Consider the following 16101-nt stretch of genomic DNA (forward strand, 5'->3'; position numbering starts at 1 on the left):
GATTTAAAGAAGAGTTACATTCAACAGCAAGGCATTGTCTGTGTAAAACATAGAAATGAAAATCCATCCCTATCCTTCTGGGAATATGGTGGATGACAGCCCTAATTGCTCTCTTAACACTCCTATCATATGCCCAGCAACATAATTTCCTGTAGGTCGAACTAATGTCACCCCCCACTGGAGCTAGAGAGTAGTTAATTTCTTTTCAAGTCAGCTCCGTAGTTTGGATGGACTTTTTAAGATTACAGAACGCAGCTTTGCATAAAATATTTATGATACTTCAAAGGAGTGTCGGTAAAAATTCATTTTAGAGTTTATTTTCTTAAAGCTAATATCTGGTAACATAAAATATGTTTTTGCCATTGGCACTGTTTTAGATTCGAAATTATAAGATATTGCTGTGTTACTTTCAGCTGTGATTGGAGTGTGCAAACAAACCAATACTCATGCCTCCCTTCTTCCTCAACCACTGCCGTAGAAGGCAGGTGGCATTGTAATGATGATGATGATTATGGTGAAGCATCCTTTCAACGCAAAAGCTGGAAGTTTTCTGCTAAACAAACATAAAAATCCTTTGACAGTATATCTTAGAATTTTGAAGCTACAGTCATCCCAGTGGCAAAAATGCCAGAGTTTTAAAATGCCAGAGTTTAAGTTGATATCCCTTAACCAAAACCCTTAGAGGTCCATTCTATGACCGCTGGGCATTACTAGGGATGAGTGGGTATTCTCAACTCTACTCTGTTACCTTTGTGAGGCTTCATTATTCCTTGTGTTCCACTTTTGTTGCCCTCCAGCAAAAAGGAGAATTTAGAAGTATTTATAACACATTTTTCACAACGAAAAAAGTTAATTTCTTTGAGATTTATGAATATAAAACATTAACGATGATGCCCGGGCTAGGGGGATTACTTTGGCTCATACCCAAGAATATGGTTTGACTCATGCAAGGCTAGAGACTGATATTCACTGATCACCCCTGCCCAGTGACCATATGAAACCCCAAAGACTGCTTCTGAAGATTGGGGCACCCTTCAGAACAGAATGGGATATAGCATGGGGGACTTGAGTGGGCGATGGGGAACCTCAGGCCCAGGGGAACCTCAGGCCTAGTGTACACACACACACACACACGTGTAGAAACGGTGGAATCTTTCATGGTTGGACTTCAGCCTACTGTACAAAGATGAGAATTGCATCTGTTGCCCCCATAATGTTGCCTCTGATGAAGTGCAGCCCTCAGGCTGAAAAGGGTTCCCTACCCCTGAATTATAGTCTAAGGGTGGTGCTCCATGTTGCTCCCAAACTTATGCATGCCAAGATCACACACATGCACGGGCATAGACAGAGGTGTACCGGATTGGTGGGGGGAGATGCCAGTCACAAGAGGATGCAGCCACAGTAGAACATATAAAGCTAAGACGAATAATATGTCTTGGCACCAGAACTTCTGTGGTGCTAGCAAGGGAGTAAAAGAAAAGAATCTCACAGCGTGAACCTGCTAACAGAAATCAGAAAGAAGTGCATGACTAAATCATGATAAAGGGGACATTTCAGAAGCATCTAATCTCCAGGACTCAGTGATGGCTATGAATTACACACTGCTGATATAATTTTCTTCTGCCTGCTCTGTAATCTGAATCTTCTTTGGTGAATTAAGAAAAAAATTAATACTGTCAGTTCAGCATAGCCACCTGCTTAGCACAGATTGTGTACAGCAGAAAACTATAGCTTGACTGTATTAATCAGGGGTTCATTTGAAAAGCTACACTTAGCAGGGTTTCAGTGGCAATTAATAAAAAATATTTAGGAAACATGGCATATGGTGCCATAAATTATATACTCAAGCATAATGAATATTAAATCCATTTCCTTCACAACTTCTTATCCATTTGATACTGAGCAATGAGATCCTCAGCTTTTGCAGTTTGCAGCCACTGCAGACGGCCAGTTCTTGGAATGCTTTCATAGCAGCTTGGCCAAAAGAGGTTTAACAGGTTCTGGTTTCCCTGTCAAAATCCTGCATTTATAGAAATTATGCCATGGTACAGACTCCTGTTTGTTTCCTTTAAAAATAAATAAATGCTTGCATTCTTCTTCGCCCTTCAATTTACAGTGGCATGAGATATTCTGTCAAATGTGGAACCTCAACCAGGAACCTCGTCTCCTTTTTTGAAATGGTATACATTTGGAACTACAGGGATTTATTTCAATAGGTTTTGGTGGGAGACATGTATTTCTCATTCATATTTGCCTGGAGGCAGTGTAGTGAAGTGGATAGCATTTGACATAGGAGATTAATGTAGAAATCGTCATGACACTATCTGGGCAGCCTGGAACAAGTCATTATCACTCATCCTACCTCAAAGGGAACATAGATAAGAATTGTAAAACACTTTGGCCACAATCCAACACAGGATTAAACCCATTTAACTGTACATGAGATTGTAGGCAGGATTTCCATACTGAAATAAGATGTAATAGTACTTTGTGAAGATCCCAGTAAAACATGACACCTGTGTCTGACATTCATTTTTAAAAATATATATTCTGCATTTCTCATTTGACGTACAATCAAATGGCCAATAATTTAAACCTCAATTTTTCAAATAATAGTTGTTATCCTTCATTTTTCATATATCAGGTGATTTTCACAATTAGATGTTAATGAATACAACAGCAGAAAGTTTGCATTTACCCGCAACCTACAAATAACACTTAACACATGCATTGAAATAACTAGAAAGAGATAAATATATCTAAATTATATTTATGGACTATTATTTTTATTATCACTATTAGCATGAATATTCATGAAAATTTATTCTTCTCCTATTTCAATTAATAGTCATATGCTCTAGTGGCCTGTTTGGGGCTGCAGTCTTATTCACACTTAGGTTCCGCTGCAATCAATGGGTTTTACTTATGAGTAGCACTGTCATAAAACTATAATGCATCTTGAACCAATTCTAGGAATCATTAACAGAATAAAGCTCCTCCCCACCCGCCTTTAAGGGTTTTCTTTTGATTTTAGCAAGCAGCTTCATTTTGATACTGAAGAACAGAATGTGTTCTTCACAAGGAACTGTAGGAAACTGCTGAGCTAGACAATAAAATAAGAATTAAAAAAAGTTTTGGCATGCAGATTAGCTCAAATCCCTAGTGTGGGTTAACAGGTGTCATGTTTAAGTCTGTGCTAGTATAAAGCATTTGCCACTACATCTGTTGGCGGCAGAAGGTCTCAGTGCAGCAGAGCTGTTAAGAGAGTGCGGATGATGAGAGGAGGTGCCATCAAGTAGATGAACTTTGTGCTGCTTTGTGGCTCAGCAATATGCTCTGCTTACATTTTGCATCCTGCTTGCAGGAGATACTTCCCAGAGCAGCTGTGACCTTTTCCAAGCCTAAAAGGTTTTAAGCTGGAAGGTCTGTAAAATTCCTGAGCTGTGCCAGAGCCCAAGGTAGGGTCATTGGATAGAAGGGAACAGTAGTTTTCCCAAGGAGGAAAATGGTAACTGCAAGCTCTTAACTATGGGCTACTCTGACAGTGAAAGTGACTCTGAGAATGAGGGTTATCTCTCTGGAAGTAGTGATGAAGAATACAGCCTAGAAGTTGAAAAAACCTGCGAGTCAGTGCTCACCAGATTGTATTTTCATAATGATTTTATGCTGGTGGGTTGGGGGGGGGGAGCGGGGTTGGCACTGTGATTGTCTACTCTGTGCTGCATTATAATGAAAATTTGGATTAGACTAATAGAAAGGAGTATTAATAACTTGCTGCATGTTTGGAATTGGAATCATTTATCTACTGACGTAAACAAACAGTTATTAATTATTAGAAGTCGAAATTGCCTGATAAACTTGGCTTCTTTTTGCTATTTTTAAAAGTTTGAGTGTTATGTTACTGTTTTCATTGTGTGTGACTCTTTACATTAAAGAAAACATTAAGTAACATTTGTTCTCAGTTTCTAAAATAAACTGTAGTAAGCTCTGTTATGTTACTGTTTTCATTGTGTGTGACTCTTTACATTAAAGAAAACATTAAGTAACATTTGTTTCTTCCTGATCTACCCCTGCCTTCATTGCCAGTACTGAAATGCACTTTAAAAAAGAAAAAGAAGGCATGTGTAAATTCTGTGTTTTGCACTTTGTGCTTCGGCACTAAAAATCAATTTTCACTAGGCAATACATATAGTGTCATCAGTGACGGTAACTAAAAGGCAGCATTAAAGGTGCATACACAGTGCAATGAAGAAATGGAGTGTTCTGCAATTAGCTAAAACTTTGAAAGCAGTGGCTCAGGATTGATGTGTTACTGCAGGTTTGCTGATACCATAATTTTATTAAATACATACCTTTTTAAAGAGCCATATTACACTGCCAACTTCATATCAGATTTTGATTTATAAAGTTGAGAGTCACTTTGTATACTTGTATATCATATAAAAGTATCATTTTTATCAGTAAGAGAACAGAGTTCTTTTGTACTAAAACCCCTTTTGATTGAGCAGTACTTCTACGGAAAGTGTTGATAAGCTATCAGTGCAATATTGCAAATGGCCTTCAAACAGCATTACAGAGATGGTGTTGCAGGTGCAATATAAAATCCAAATGTGAGGATAACAAGTGGCAGCTACAGTGAAATGTTGTAGTGTGACATTTTCTTTTCCAGAAGACTGTTCCGTTCAGTGCCCCCCGCTTCCTTTAATAGTCACTATATTTTCTATTGCCACTAATCATGCTCAATCTTCATTGGGCCATTGTGACTCCCACCCTTAGAGGCCCTGCTAAAGTTTCGGCACCTTATGTATTGCCCCCTGAGTTTGCAATATGTATATATTGAGGGGTGAGGGACCTATGACTCTTCAGATTTCACTGGATTAAAACTCCCCTTATTCCTAGCTTTGGGCTATATGGTAAATACTGGCTCAAAATAATGATGGTATAAAGGCCCAAAACTACATGACTGTGGCAGACTGGAGGTCTGTAAATGGGCCCCTGCCAACTGCTTTTGTCCCTGCAATCCATCACCTGAATCTATTTCATTCATTCTCTCTCTCTCTCTCTCTCTCTCTCTCTCTCTCTCTCTCTCTCTCACACACACACACACACACACACACACACAAACAAACTGACAGTCCAGTACCAGAAGGTGGTCTACTAAAAGCTGTAGGGGGAAACCCAAGCAGAAGGGGAGGTTTAGTACATTTGACCATTTAATTTGCAACTCAACTGCCTGTTGTCAGGTAAAAAGGTAAGGGCTTTCTCTGTGGTGGCCCCATGACTTTGAAGTTCACTACCAGCAAAGCTGCTGCATTTCGGTTCCTCTGAAATGCCTTGAAGACCCAATTAATTATTTTCACTGGCATGTGTAGGTGTGATTCTCTGTGATGCTGCATTTTAGTTCTTTAGTGGTCTTACAAAAATGCTGTGTTTTGCCTTAAGGCTGAATGTGTATTTGTTATCACTGGTTTTAGTAATGTGGGTTTATGGGAGGTTTTGTAATGTATTATATTTTATTATCATAAGAATTGTATTTTACCTGCTATTTTTCATGTGGTATTGAGTGATTTCAACTCGTAAAAGTGGCCTTTAAATAGTCTGAATAAATAAATAAAATACATAGATTTTAATCCTGAACAGGATAGGCCTGCTTTTAAAGCCGCAATTCTGCAGCAATCTCATCCAGTTTGGGATGTGATCTTCTGAAGAACTTTTTTGGCATTTTTAAAAATGACGTGCAGATAATGATAATAACACAGTTAAATATTCATGCTTCTTACGTGGCCCTTGGTACTGAATTAGTTGCTCATTTCTCTCATACTGAACCGCAAAGTCAGAGAGACCCATAATCAAGATAAATGAATTTGTAAAAAGGCATAGAAATGACTGAGTAACCTATCTGCTGAGAAAATGACTTCTTATGATAATGTTGTTTTGGAAACATTTCTAAAGAGCCGCAAGATTTAAAGCAAAACAAGACATTTTTTAAATGGTTGAAAATATAATAAATCACTAAAGCATAATTCTCATTTGCAAGGTATATTAATGTGTGAATGGTTTACTTTACTGTAGAGACTGCTGGCAAATTGTGTAAAATGCATATTATTGTCCTTTCAGGGAAGATGTTCGGACAGCCAATGTTATCGCTGCTGAAGCCGTAACATGTCTTGTCATCGACAGAGAGTAAGTGTGCCATTTTTTACCCTATGATACCAATTATCTCAAACTGATCCTTATTGAAGTTGTGTGTATTGCCCTTCATCATACAAGTGATCACAGGATGACTTTTAATACAACACTGTATACACGTAGGTCCCGCTAGCCAAATGCTCTTTATATGAAAAATTCACTTATCCAAACATGAGGAATTAGTACCCAAACCTCACCGTGCACATCGTAGATTCAGATACTCAAACAGCCACACCTTCACGTAGTACTGCAAAGAAATAAGCAGCCTTAAACAAGACTTCCTTTTTGTGCTTTACTGGTCCATGGCAGCAGTTTTGCCAAAGACTATGGCGCAGTTTCCGGGCCGTCCTCAAGGGAAGCATCATGCAGAGTGTGTTACAATCTCATCATGAGGATACAGGAGCATGCACTACAGTGGAATGTTATTCTGATCCAGGAATGGCTGTAACTGATGAACCAGCCATAGCTGGAAAAAGACACGCCTTGCCACACAAAAGCACTTGGACCTCGTGACAGAGTACCCCCAAGAGTACGCCCTTCCTACATTGGGGGGGCACTTTACTAATCCGGTATTGGCATAAGATACACAAATTAAGTTACAGTTGATATGTTTGGCAGTGACCACAGTTCTAGTAAAAGGACTCTGGGATTTGAAATGACTAACAAGGATAACTCCTATGTGGTCTCACAGATCCCCAATACTGTCATTCTTTCACTGTTGTTGTTGTTGTTGTTAAAATTTGTTTACTACCCTTAATCCAAAGGTCCCAGGGCAGTTCACAACAGAAAAATTCAGCAGTTCCAAGCTTCCTGGAGATGTGAATATTTTTTAAAAACCAACAACAGAATAATTAGCATTTCTTTATCTTAATTCCTACATCAATATGAAGCAATTATTGGGTTGCTAAATGAGAGTTTTCATTTAAATTACAATATGTGGGATGCGCTCTTATTTCACTTTAATCAATCTATACAAATGATCCCCATACCCTTTTAATGAAATCCTCAAATTGAAATGCACTCAAAGGGATGGAGGGTGAAACATTAGATAGTAATGTTGAGAGAATACATGGAGTATGGAGTATGGTAAAAAGTTCTAGATTATTTTGTTACTTTTGAGCTCTATTGTGACCATAGATGTGTAAGGGGTGGGTTAAATACATACATACATACATACATACATAGCTGCAAGAAGTTAATTTCACAATGTATTCTATTTATTGAAGTGTAAGAAAACACTGCTTCAAAGGAAATACATTGTTAATTTAACTTATGACCCACCGGAATTTCACTGGGGCTGTATCTGATATAAACAGATGGGGGCTGTTAGGAATTTGAACTAAATAGCTTCTGTGACACATTTACAAGAAAGGTTCCATGTTACATAAACCAGCCATTATGCTGCATAAATCCATAGGGAAAGATGGAAATTAATGAACCCAATTAGACACATTCGACAGATATTCATTGAGGAAAGCCGCTAAATAATTACTCACATTTTATTTGAACTACTCAGTACAAACATTTTGCAATTGGAACTTAATCATAATCAAAATAAATAGGTAGAATTAATCCAAAATTAGTCTTTAATCATTTGGTAATTATTTTTGATTCTTATGACAGCAGCTAATATGCTTTTCTTTTACTACTGACAATGTCCTTGAAGTAGCAGGAGAGTGCATATATAACTCTAAACTTCTGGGACTCAAAGTTAATCCACTGCGTACCAGAGATTTCAACAATGTCGTGCAGCTGAGTGTGACTGCATTCATGCTATTTATAGTGGAATATGTACTTAGTTGTATTGTGACCCTGGAGAATCTGATTTTGCAGTCAGCGTATCCATTTCCAACACTCAATTAATTATATACATGAAGCTAAGTGGAGAAACTCGTTGTAGATTATGGGAAACCTATTAGGCTTTATAAATAAATAAAGTACATGCTTGAAGTCTCCTTTAATAGCTTACGTCAGTGCTTTCTTCCCTCACACATTATTCAAGTTGCATGTGGAGGATGTAGTCCTGAAACCATTAATCATCATCATCATCTTGCTTATGTCCCTTAAAATCAATGATGTCAAACTTACATATTTTATTGTGGGTGTCAGAGCTCCTTTGATGTAAATGAATATTCTCTTATTAGTGTATGAAGGTCACTTCCACAAGAATATGACAAAGTTAGACGGCTTTAAAAAGAAGAATAGACAAATACATGGGGTTTAGGTCCATCAATGACCACAAGTCACGGTGGCTATATGTTATCACCATGTTCAAAGGTAGTATGCCACTGAATGTCATTCAAATGTAGGATGCTGCCTTACACTGAGTCATATCATTGGTCTATCTGGCTCAGTATTGTCTACAGGTACTGGCAGTAGCTCACCAGAATTTGGGAAGATCTTGGATTTTCTGCATGCAAAGCAGATGCTTTATTAAGCCACAGCTCTTCCCCCAAATTGCTGGGCTACAACAACAGCAGAGGGTAATTTTCTTTAAGAATTGTCTCTGGGTTTCTCAGAGGAATCTTGTTGTCCACCACCACAAGAAACGGGTTGCTGGACTTAATAGGCTTTCGATCTAATCCAGAGGAGCTGCTCTTGTATTCTTAAATTCTATTCAATTCTGTGAAGGTGGCGGCTCATTAGGAACAAAGGGAGTGGCTCCACAGAACTATCCCTAGCTTTGTAGTGAATGAAATCTGCTCTCACAAGACCACTGAATTTGAAAATTTGAGTGCCACCCCAGAGAGAGTTAATCACAGGTAACAGAGAATCTAAATCCCTTGGATTCCAATTTAACCAGGCTTGCAAAATTTTCACACTTGAGTATTTAATCACATTTGAGCCTCTCCTGTATAATCCCATGAAATGGTTAAATCTGAACAGAAAGCATAAAGAAGGTTTTTGTTATGAGAATTACCATTTACCCATACCTGCACTGAAAGGTCAACAGATTGGGTCTTGGCTCTGCCCACAGCTCAAAGGCAGCTTTTGGGGATGCAGGGCTCCCAGAATTCAGTTTGCTCATGCCTTTGTTGAGTGCAGCCAAATCTCCATTTGTCCCATTCTTTGCTCTTTCCTTGGGTGTTTTTAATATACATACCTTATCTTGCCCCTTCTTAAATTGCTGTTTTTAATTCAGTAGCTTGTTCTTCTTCTGTTCTGCTGGTCCACAAGCTCCTTCTCTGGTGCTTTTTCCTCAGTTCCTTCTCTCTTTGTCTTTTCCTGTCAAGATTAAAAAAAGGGAGTTAGATCAGCTTGCCAGCAGCATTTACAATTTCTGCCTTACTAGGCAAGAAAGTTGTTACCTCATACCACACAGATAAGCGGGTAGCCAGAAAAGACTTGGTGGCAAGCATTCCCTGGGGTGGGAAATCGCAGAGAGACCCCTTTCTTTATTGCTAAGGCACCTGTTGCCTCAGACCACTTTTGATTTTTCTCCTCCACCTTTTCAGTCAATAGAAGCCATGCTTATACAGAGTAAGCAGGCTGTCTGGAGACATCTTCCTTCAGGAACCCTACACCTGGCCAGTGGCATAGCATGGGTTGCCATCACCCGGGACAAAGAAAATTTCCACTCTCAACACCCTCCAGACTTATAGGTTCCTGGTAAACTTCAAGAAGAGCCAATCCAAAGAATCAGCTAGTCTACCTGAAAACCCTGCTGGGCACCTCCAGAGCCCCAACTTCTCTTCCTCCAGAACAAGTAGCAAAGATCAGCTCAGAGGTTTGGACCTTCATCAAATCCAAGAAAGAGGATCTCATGTCTGTTGCATGGGTTCTATTTCTGTGCATCTCAGTGACACACATCACTGTAGGCAAAGCACCACACCTCCATTGGGCTCTACTGCCCTACCAGTAGACATCACATCAAGCAGACACCTGCACGTCAAACTCTCCAAACACCTCTGCCGAGCCTTGTGATCCAACCAGCAGATGGGTTCTCCTTTTCGCGATCGTGACTTTTGAGGCAAATAAGTGCCTGTTCTGAAGTACAGCTCCATGTTTAAACATTAGGAAATTGAAGGATAAAAATATTGTGGCACCAAAAAAGAAAAAGAAAAAGAAAAGGTTATCTGAAACCAACCCTATGTTAACAACAGATGTATGAGCAGACAGGTTAGGACTTAAAATAGCTTGGTCTAGGGCAGCTGGTATAATATAACACTAATGGATTTACCGAGTATTCCCAACATCAATTCTCTGAATTTATTGTTCTGGTTCTTTTTTATGTTTTTTTAAAGAGAGCCTCATTAGTGCTGACAGAATACTGGTGATATGAAGTGAAACACCATGCTGAGAATAGCTTACAGGATTAAAGGAAATATGCCAGTAAAGTATTTGCAGCAATTTCCCATTTTATCCACTAGCCAAATGAGTATATGTGTTGAAGTCCAGAGTAACAACAAAATAGACAATTGAAAAGTAAATAAAAACACAAGAAGAGCCTTGCTGGATCAGATGAAACATTCATCTTCACCCTAGGACTGTGCTGAACATTCTTTTGGGAATATTTTTGGCACATTCGTGAGGGTGTGGGAAGGGCAAAAAAAACACAATGGCATGAAAACATTATCAAGATGCCTGGAACACTTTTTGAGCAGTGACCTATTGTTATAAGTAATCCAGTGTTTCTCAAACTTGGGTCCCCAGCTGCTGTTGGACTACAACTCCCATCATCCCTAGCTAGCAGAGCTAGGTCAAGGATGATGGGAGTTGTGGTCCAGCGGAATTTAAGAAACACTGTAATCTATGAGTCACCAGCAGGGGCTTCTCTCTCTCCCCCCCCCCCTGCACTTTTTATAGATTTTTATAGATTTTATCAGCATAGGCAAGTGGTGGCCATGATCACCCCCATTTCCAGGGCATTGTCACCACAGCACATCTGAGGAAGAAATTCATAGTTTCATTTACAGATAGAGGAAAACACGATTGTCTCCTGTTCCACACAGTAGTAGGAGGAGGAGGAGGAGGAGGATGGTGGGCTTGGCGATGCCTCCTCCCGCTATGTACTCTAAAGGATGCTACAATGTGATGTAGATTTCTTCCTCAGATGCTTTGCAGGCAAAAATGGACCCAGATGGGGCAGATCACTGCCACCACTTTCCCACAAAGGCAAACCCTTTTTAAAAAATAAAATAAGTAAATAATAAGCATGTAAGCAACAAATAGAAACACCTCCAGTCTCCCAGAAGTCTAAAACTAAGTTCCTCGCTCATCTCCCACTCCTGAAAATCACAGCAATTTCTTGAGTGCTTTCTCAAATGTGCAGAAACTGAGTTACCATCTCTACAGCCTGAGAACAAGGCTTCAGAGATGGTGAGCCACTTTCAGGCCAGTCCTACCTTCCCCAACAGATAATTGCTGGAAGCCAATAAGCAGGATATGAAGGCGACAGCCTGCTTGCATTGTTTTTTCTCCAGCAACAGGTGTTCAGAGATGCACCCCCTCTAAACACAGAAAGTGTTCTCTGAATATGAATTATCATCTTCTTCCACAGACAAAACATAGCAATCCCAACTCCCCACTGCCGCCCCTGGGGCTCTGGAGAGCAGCCACCTTATCTGCATTGTGGTGTCAGAGGTTGAGAGTGAGGTGAGGCAGGCAGATTGGGCCTGACCCTGCACCAGCTCCAGGCTGAGGATGCTGTTTCCAAAGCCACAATCAAATTCATAGCAAAACCCTTTCGAGTAGATGTTACAACTTTTGTTGTCCTTTCAAATTAAAAGGAGCATCTACCATTATCTAGCTTTACATCACTTTACCAAACGATCTGACTAATTTTATAGAAACCTACTTGCTGCATCTACTTTCAATACCATTTATTCCTGTCAGTTTTATACTCTCTTGGTCACGGAGCACTTACATCTGGTGATTGTTATAATACCAAACACATTTTATTTATGCAGTATGGGTTTCAGTCATGATTTAGATTTCAAATACTTCTTTATTTTTATGGACTGACTGTGGCTCAGTTCAATCTCTTTGGATAAATTATTTTTTCCTCAGGCTTTTTGAAGAGCGTATGTAAAAAAGGAGTGACTATAGAATCTAGTTTATCTGTATTTCAGGTCAGTCACCCAAAGCAGATTTTTATTTTTATTTTCTACTTCAGCCCATAGCTGTTTCCTAAAGGCTCTTTCAAAAATAATAACCCCAGCAGTCAGTGCATTGTCACATCACAAAATGCCTGTTGATCAGGGATGGCCAAATTCTGTAATCTTGTGGGCCATGCTCCTCTCCAGACAGTGGTCTCAAGAGCAGCCAGCTCCGTAATAAAGCTGGCACTATTTAGCAGTAAATATTCAACAGTTGCTGGAATGAGTTTGTGGCCCGAAACAACTAAAGTTGTTCTGTGGGTATTCACAGCTAAATCCTTATGAAAAGATTCAAAAACCTGCATATAATAAATATAAAAGCAGAAGAGAATTAAATGTTGAGCCAAGTATACATGCTTGGGGCAGCATGAGGGAAACAAATATTGATTTGCCCAACCCCATGCAGTTAAGACTTGTTTTGTTGTTTTCCAGTGTCTCAAATAGGAAACTTCTATGGTTGCCTGCTCAGACTACGCAGTTCCCACCCCCAGCCCCCACCTCCCACCTCTCCAGTTGAACAGTAAATAAAGGACACAACACAGCTTGAATGGGCTCAGATCAGGTCACAACTTTATTAACAACATATGAAAGAGGTGTGGCATAGGCTTTGGATAACCATTTACATCCAGTCCACCTGCCGGAAGTGATGTCAAGGGTCAATCTGGCAGTGGGGGTTTCCTGTGACTTCCATCAAATGGGGGGACCCCCATGGGGGTTTCTGCCTTGAGGAGTGCTGAGGTCCAAGCCCCCGCCTGGGCATACAGACAGAAGCAGCTCCTCCCAGACCCCTTTAACTGGATACCCTAGATTTTGGGATGGGCAGGCAGAAACTACAACCTCCCCCAACCAAGACAAATGTTTGCCCAATGCCTAAACTTCCAAAGTTGTGATGATTGGTATGAGGTGGGCAAATACACCAGGCTGGAGCCAATTTGCCTAGTAGACAAATTTCTGCTCAGGCCTGAACATGGCGACCACCAATACCATAGCAAGGTCTGAGACAGCATGAAAGGAGGTAGGTGGGTGGGTGGGAGTGTTGGCTATTTGCAGTTTAGTAGCGCTGCAGAGAGCTTGCTGGGGAGACCATGCATAACAAGGAACTCAAAATAACTTTAACAAGGTTTTAATAACAAAAACTCATTTTACACTAAAGATAACAACAAGCATGACTCAACCACCAACCCATCCCCCAAGGTACTGAGCTAGGTGCTGCTCTTTATATACTATACCCAATTGCTGACACAGCTTAATTAACACAACTTAGCAGCACCTGCTATGTTTCACAGCTGTAAAACTGGGTCTCGTTATTTGCCCTAGCCCCTAAAGACATACACATCTTGTGAAACAATAATGAACCTTCACATTTAAAGAGACCATTCAACAGGGAGATCCAATAAAAAACAAGGTGCTAGGACAGGGCCTCCTTAAATCTCCTGGGAGTGGACCTGAAGGGAGCCTACCTGCTCCATCAGGCCCTTCCCCTGGGACAGCTCTGCCTCCAAGCCTGCCTGTCATTGGCCAATTTGCAGGCAGGCTTGGATCCAAGACACCAGCCAGCAAGGTGAGCTCTAAGCTGTCCCATGCCAGCAGGGCAATCCTCAGATGCCAAAGTCCTCATCAGGTCTCAGTGCCAGGAGGCATTGCCAGCCTGCAATGCGGCTGCACCCAAGGTGGGTAAGCAGACTGGTCTAATTAATATGTATACACAATGTTAAGAGCAAAAGCTGTTGAGCTGCATTTCATTTTTTGCACATGAGAAGGAGGTTTCACCTTCACCACATCTATAACCGTTTCATTTTGCTGTGAACTGAATTATGGTATCACAGTCTTCCCCAAGTAACTTATTGTTTCTTCATTTAGGATATTTAGTTGACTCTGCAGGATGGGACATTAAAATAATAGAATTCTTGAGCTTTTATTACCCCAGGCAGTAGTAAGTTTGAGCAACATTTGCCCGGGCATTGTCCTTTGGAGAAAAGATCATTGGAGTTGTTTGGTGAATTTGTGAAAATATATTTGTTGTTAGAAGTCTAAAGCTGAGAAGGAATGGTAGAGAAGGAACAGCCAGCTTAGACTGATGGATTCCCAAGACAGAACCCAACAAACTCAGAAAACTCCTGACTGTTTCTGCCCAAAGCCCCAAACATCTGAAAAACCCAGTTCAAAACTACTTACAGTTCCCTTAGACTCACATTTGAAGTCTCTGACTGTAATCAGTTTTATCTGCTTTCCCTACCGCAGTTTGCATCACTGAAGGAAGGTTGCCAGGCTCTTGAAATCAGCCGTTTTGGTACCAGCAGTTTTTAGGAGGTCTGGAGCCACAGCCCAGCACAACCATTGTTGAATCAAATTAGGCACATAGCAAGAAAAATAGGAAAGAATGAGAGTGGCTGGGGAAACCCAGCCAGATGGGCGGGGTATAAATAATAAAAATCATCATTATCATCATCATCTTGTATATCTGGCAACTAGTCAAAGAGCAAATAAAAATAAAAGTGGACATGCCATATTTCCCCACACCCCTATTTACTGGCAATTGTGCACTGAAATGCAGATTGGTTTTTTTTAGTGCTTAGGGGATATCTATAAGTTTAAATTTCAGCACACCATTTTGGCATAGTGTGTTTGCTATTGTTGCTTCTTAATTGTGCCCCCTTTTGACTGGTTTCTATATTTGAATGATGGGACCTTCAACAGAATACTGCAGTATGTTTCATGCTAGAAGGAGTATTCATATTTAGGATTCCTCCTCCTCCTCGACAAAGTAATAATAATAAACAAATAAGGATAAGAATGTGCTCCCCACCCCTGAGACTATTCCAGTGAAACTATCCAACCTCCCAAACACCTCTTGCAATTATTTGTACAAATTCTACAAAAACTTTCCATATCTCCTCAAAATCATTTTCCTGCATATTTAGCCATGTCTTTCTCCAGGATATTTAAGGGGATAAAGCAGGGCATTCCATCCCTGACCCCAGTTTTTCATTTTCATTTTCCAAATGGAAAAGGATTGTTGATACTCCCCCCTTTTTCCAGCCTTATTTAATGCCTGTGTTTGCTATTAGAGGGAGTGATTAAAGAATGAGGAAAAAGTGGAGCTGTTAGTAGCAGAAAAATATGTTGTCCCTATGTTGGGAATGCACATGTCATACCTTATCATGAAATCAAACTGGAATGTTTGTCCTCTTGTTCAACGCATCATCTGCATAATTGCTTGACTAGGTTTCTTTCTTTTATTACCGCCTCTGAGAAACAGGAACGAGTAAAAATGTGCTGATTGCTGCATTACATGTTCTCGGGCTTTTCATAGTTACAAATTTGCCATTTGCTCAAAGTACCTTCCTAAATTTTTAATGTGATTGCTGTACCATCTCTATAAATCCAGTTAAGTAACTACATCTTCTGCTATCAGATAAAACAGGAATAGTGACTTCACACTGGGTGAAGGAAAAATGAATTTTGGTAGATTTGGTTTCCTGAGCACACACCATGCATTTAAAGCACATTTAAAGCATGTGGACTTCCGCCAAAGAATGCTGGTAACTGTAATTCACACGACACACCTACACACTGCAGCTGACACACTAACGTGTCACGACACATAGTTTGGAAAGCTCTGCTATAGATATTGTAATTTTGAAGATTGTTCAGACTCTGCCATCAGCTCCCAGCCATTTGCCAGACCCATATCTATCAATCAGACTGTTGGAATTTAGACATAGCATTGTACTGAACTGGCCCAGAATGTTACTACAGCTGGCCAACCTATGAATGCTACTCTATTCACATGACTGGTGTCATGTCAGAGAAA

At 40.1% G+C, this 16101-nt stretch overlaps 1 protein-coding gene across 7 annotated transcripts in view; it reads left to right on the forward strand.

Annotated features, from left to right (window-relative positions):
- The window catches only part of PRKG1 (protein kinase cGMP-dependent 1), a 698816-nt gene that overhangs the window by 597554 nt on the left and 85161 nt on the right, over positions 1 to 16101 (forward strand). For all 7 annotated transcript variants that reach the window (XM_081189597.1, XM_081189598.1, XM_081189595.1 and 4 more), the window contains one exon: positions 6118 to 6183. In XM_081189597.1, the coding sequence (XP_081045723.1) occupies positions 6118 to 6183 (66 nt within the window). The remainder of the gene's footprint in view (positions 1 to 6117; positions 6184 to 16101) is intronic.

Source organism: Podarcis bocagei (assembly GCF_964188305.1).
Source record: "Podarcis bocagei genome assembly, chromosome: 4".
Lineage (NCBI taxonomy): Eukaryota > Metazoa > Chordata > Lepidosauria > Squamata > Lacertidae > Podarcis > Podarcis bocagei.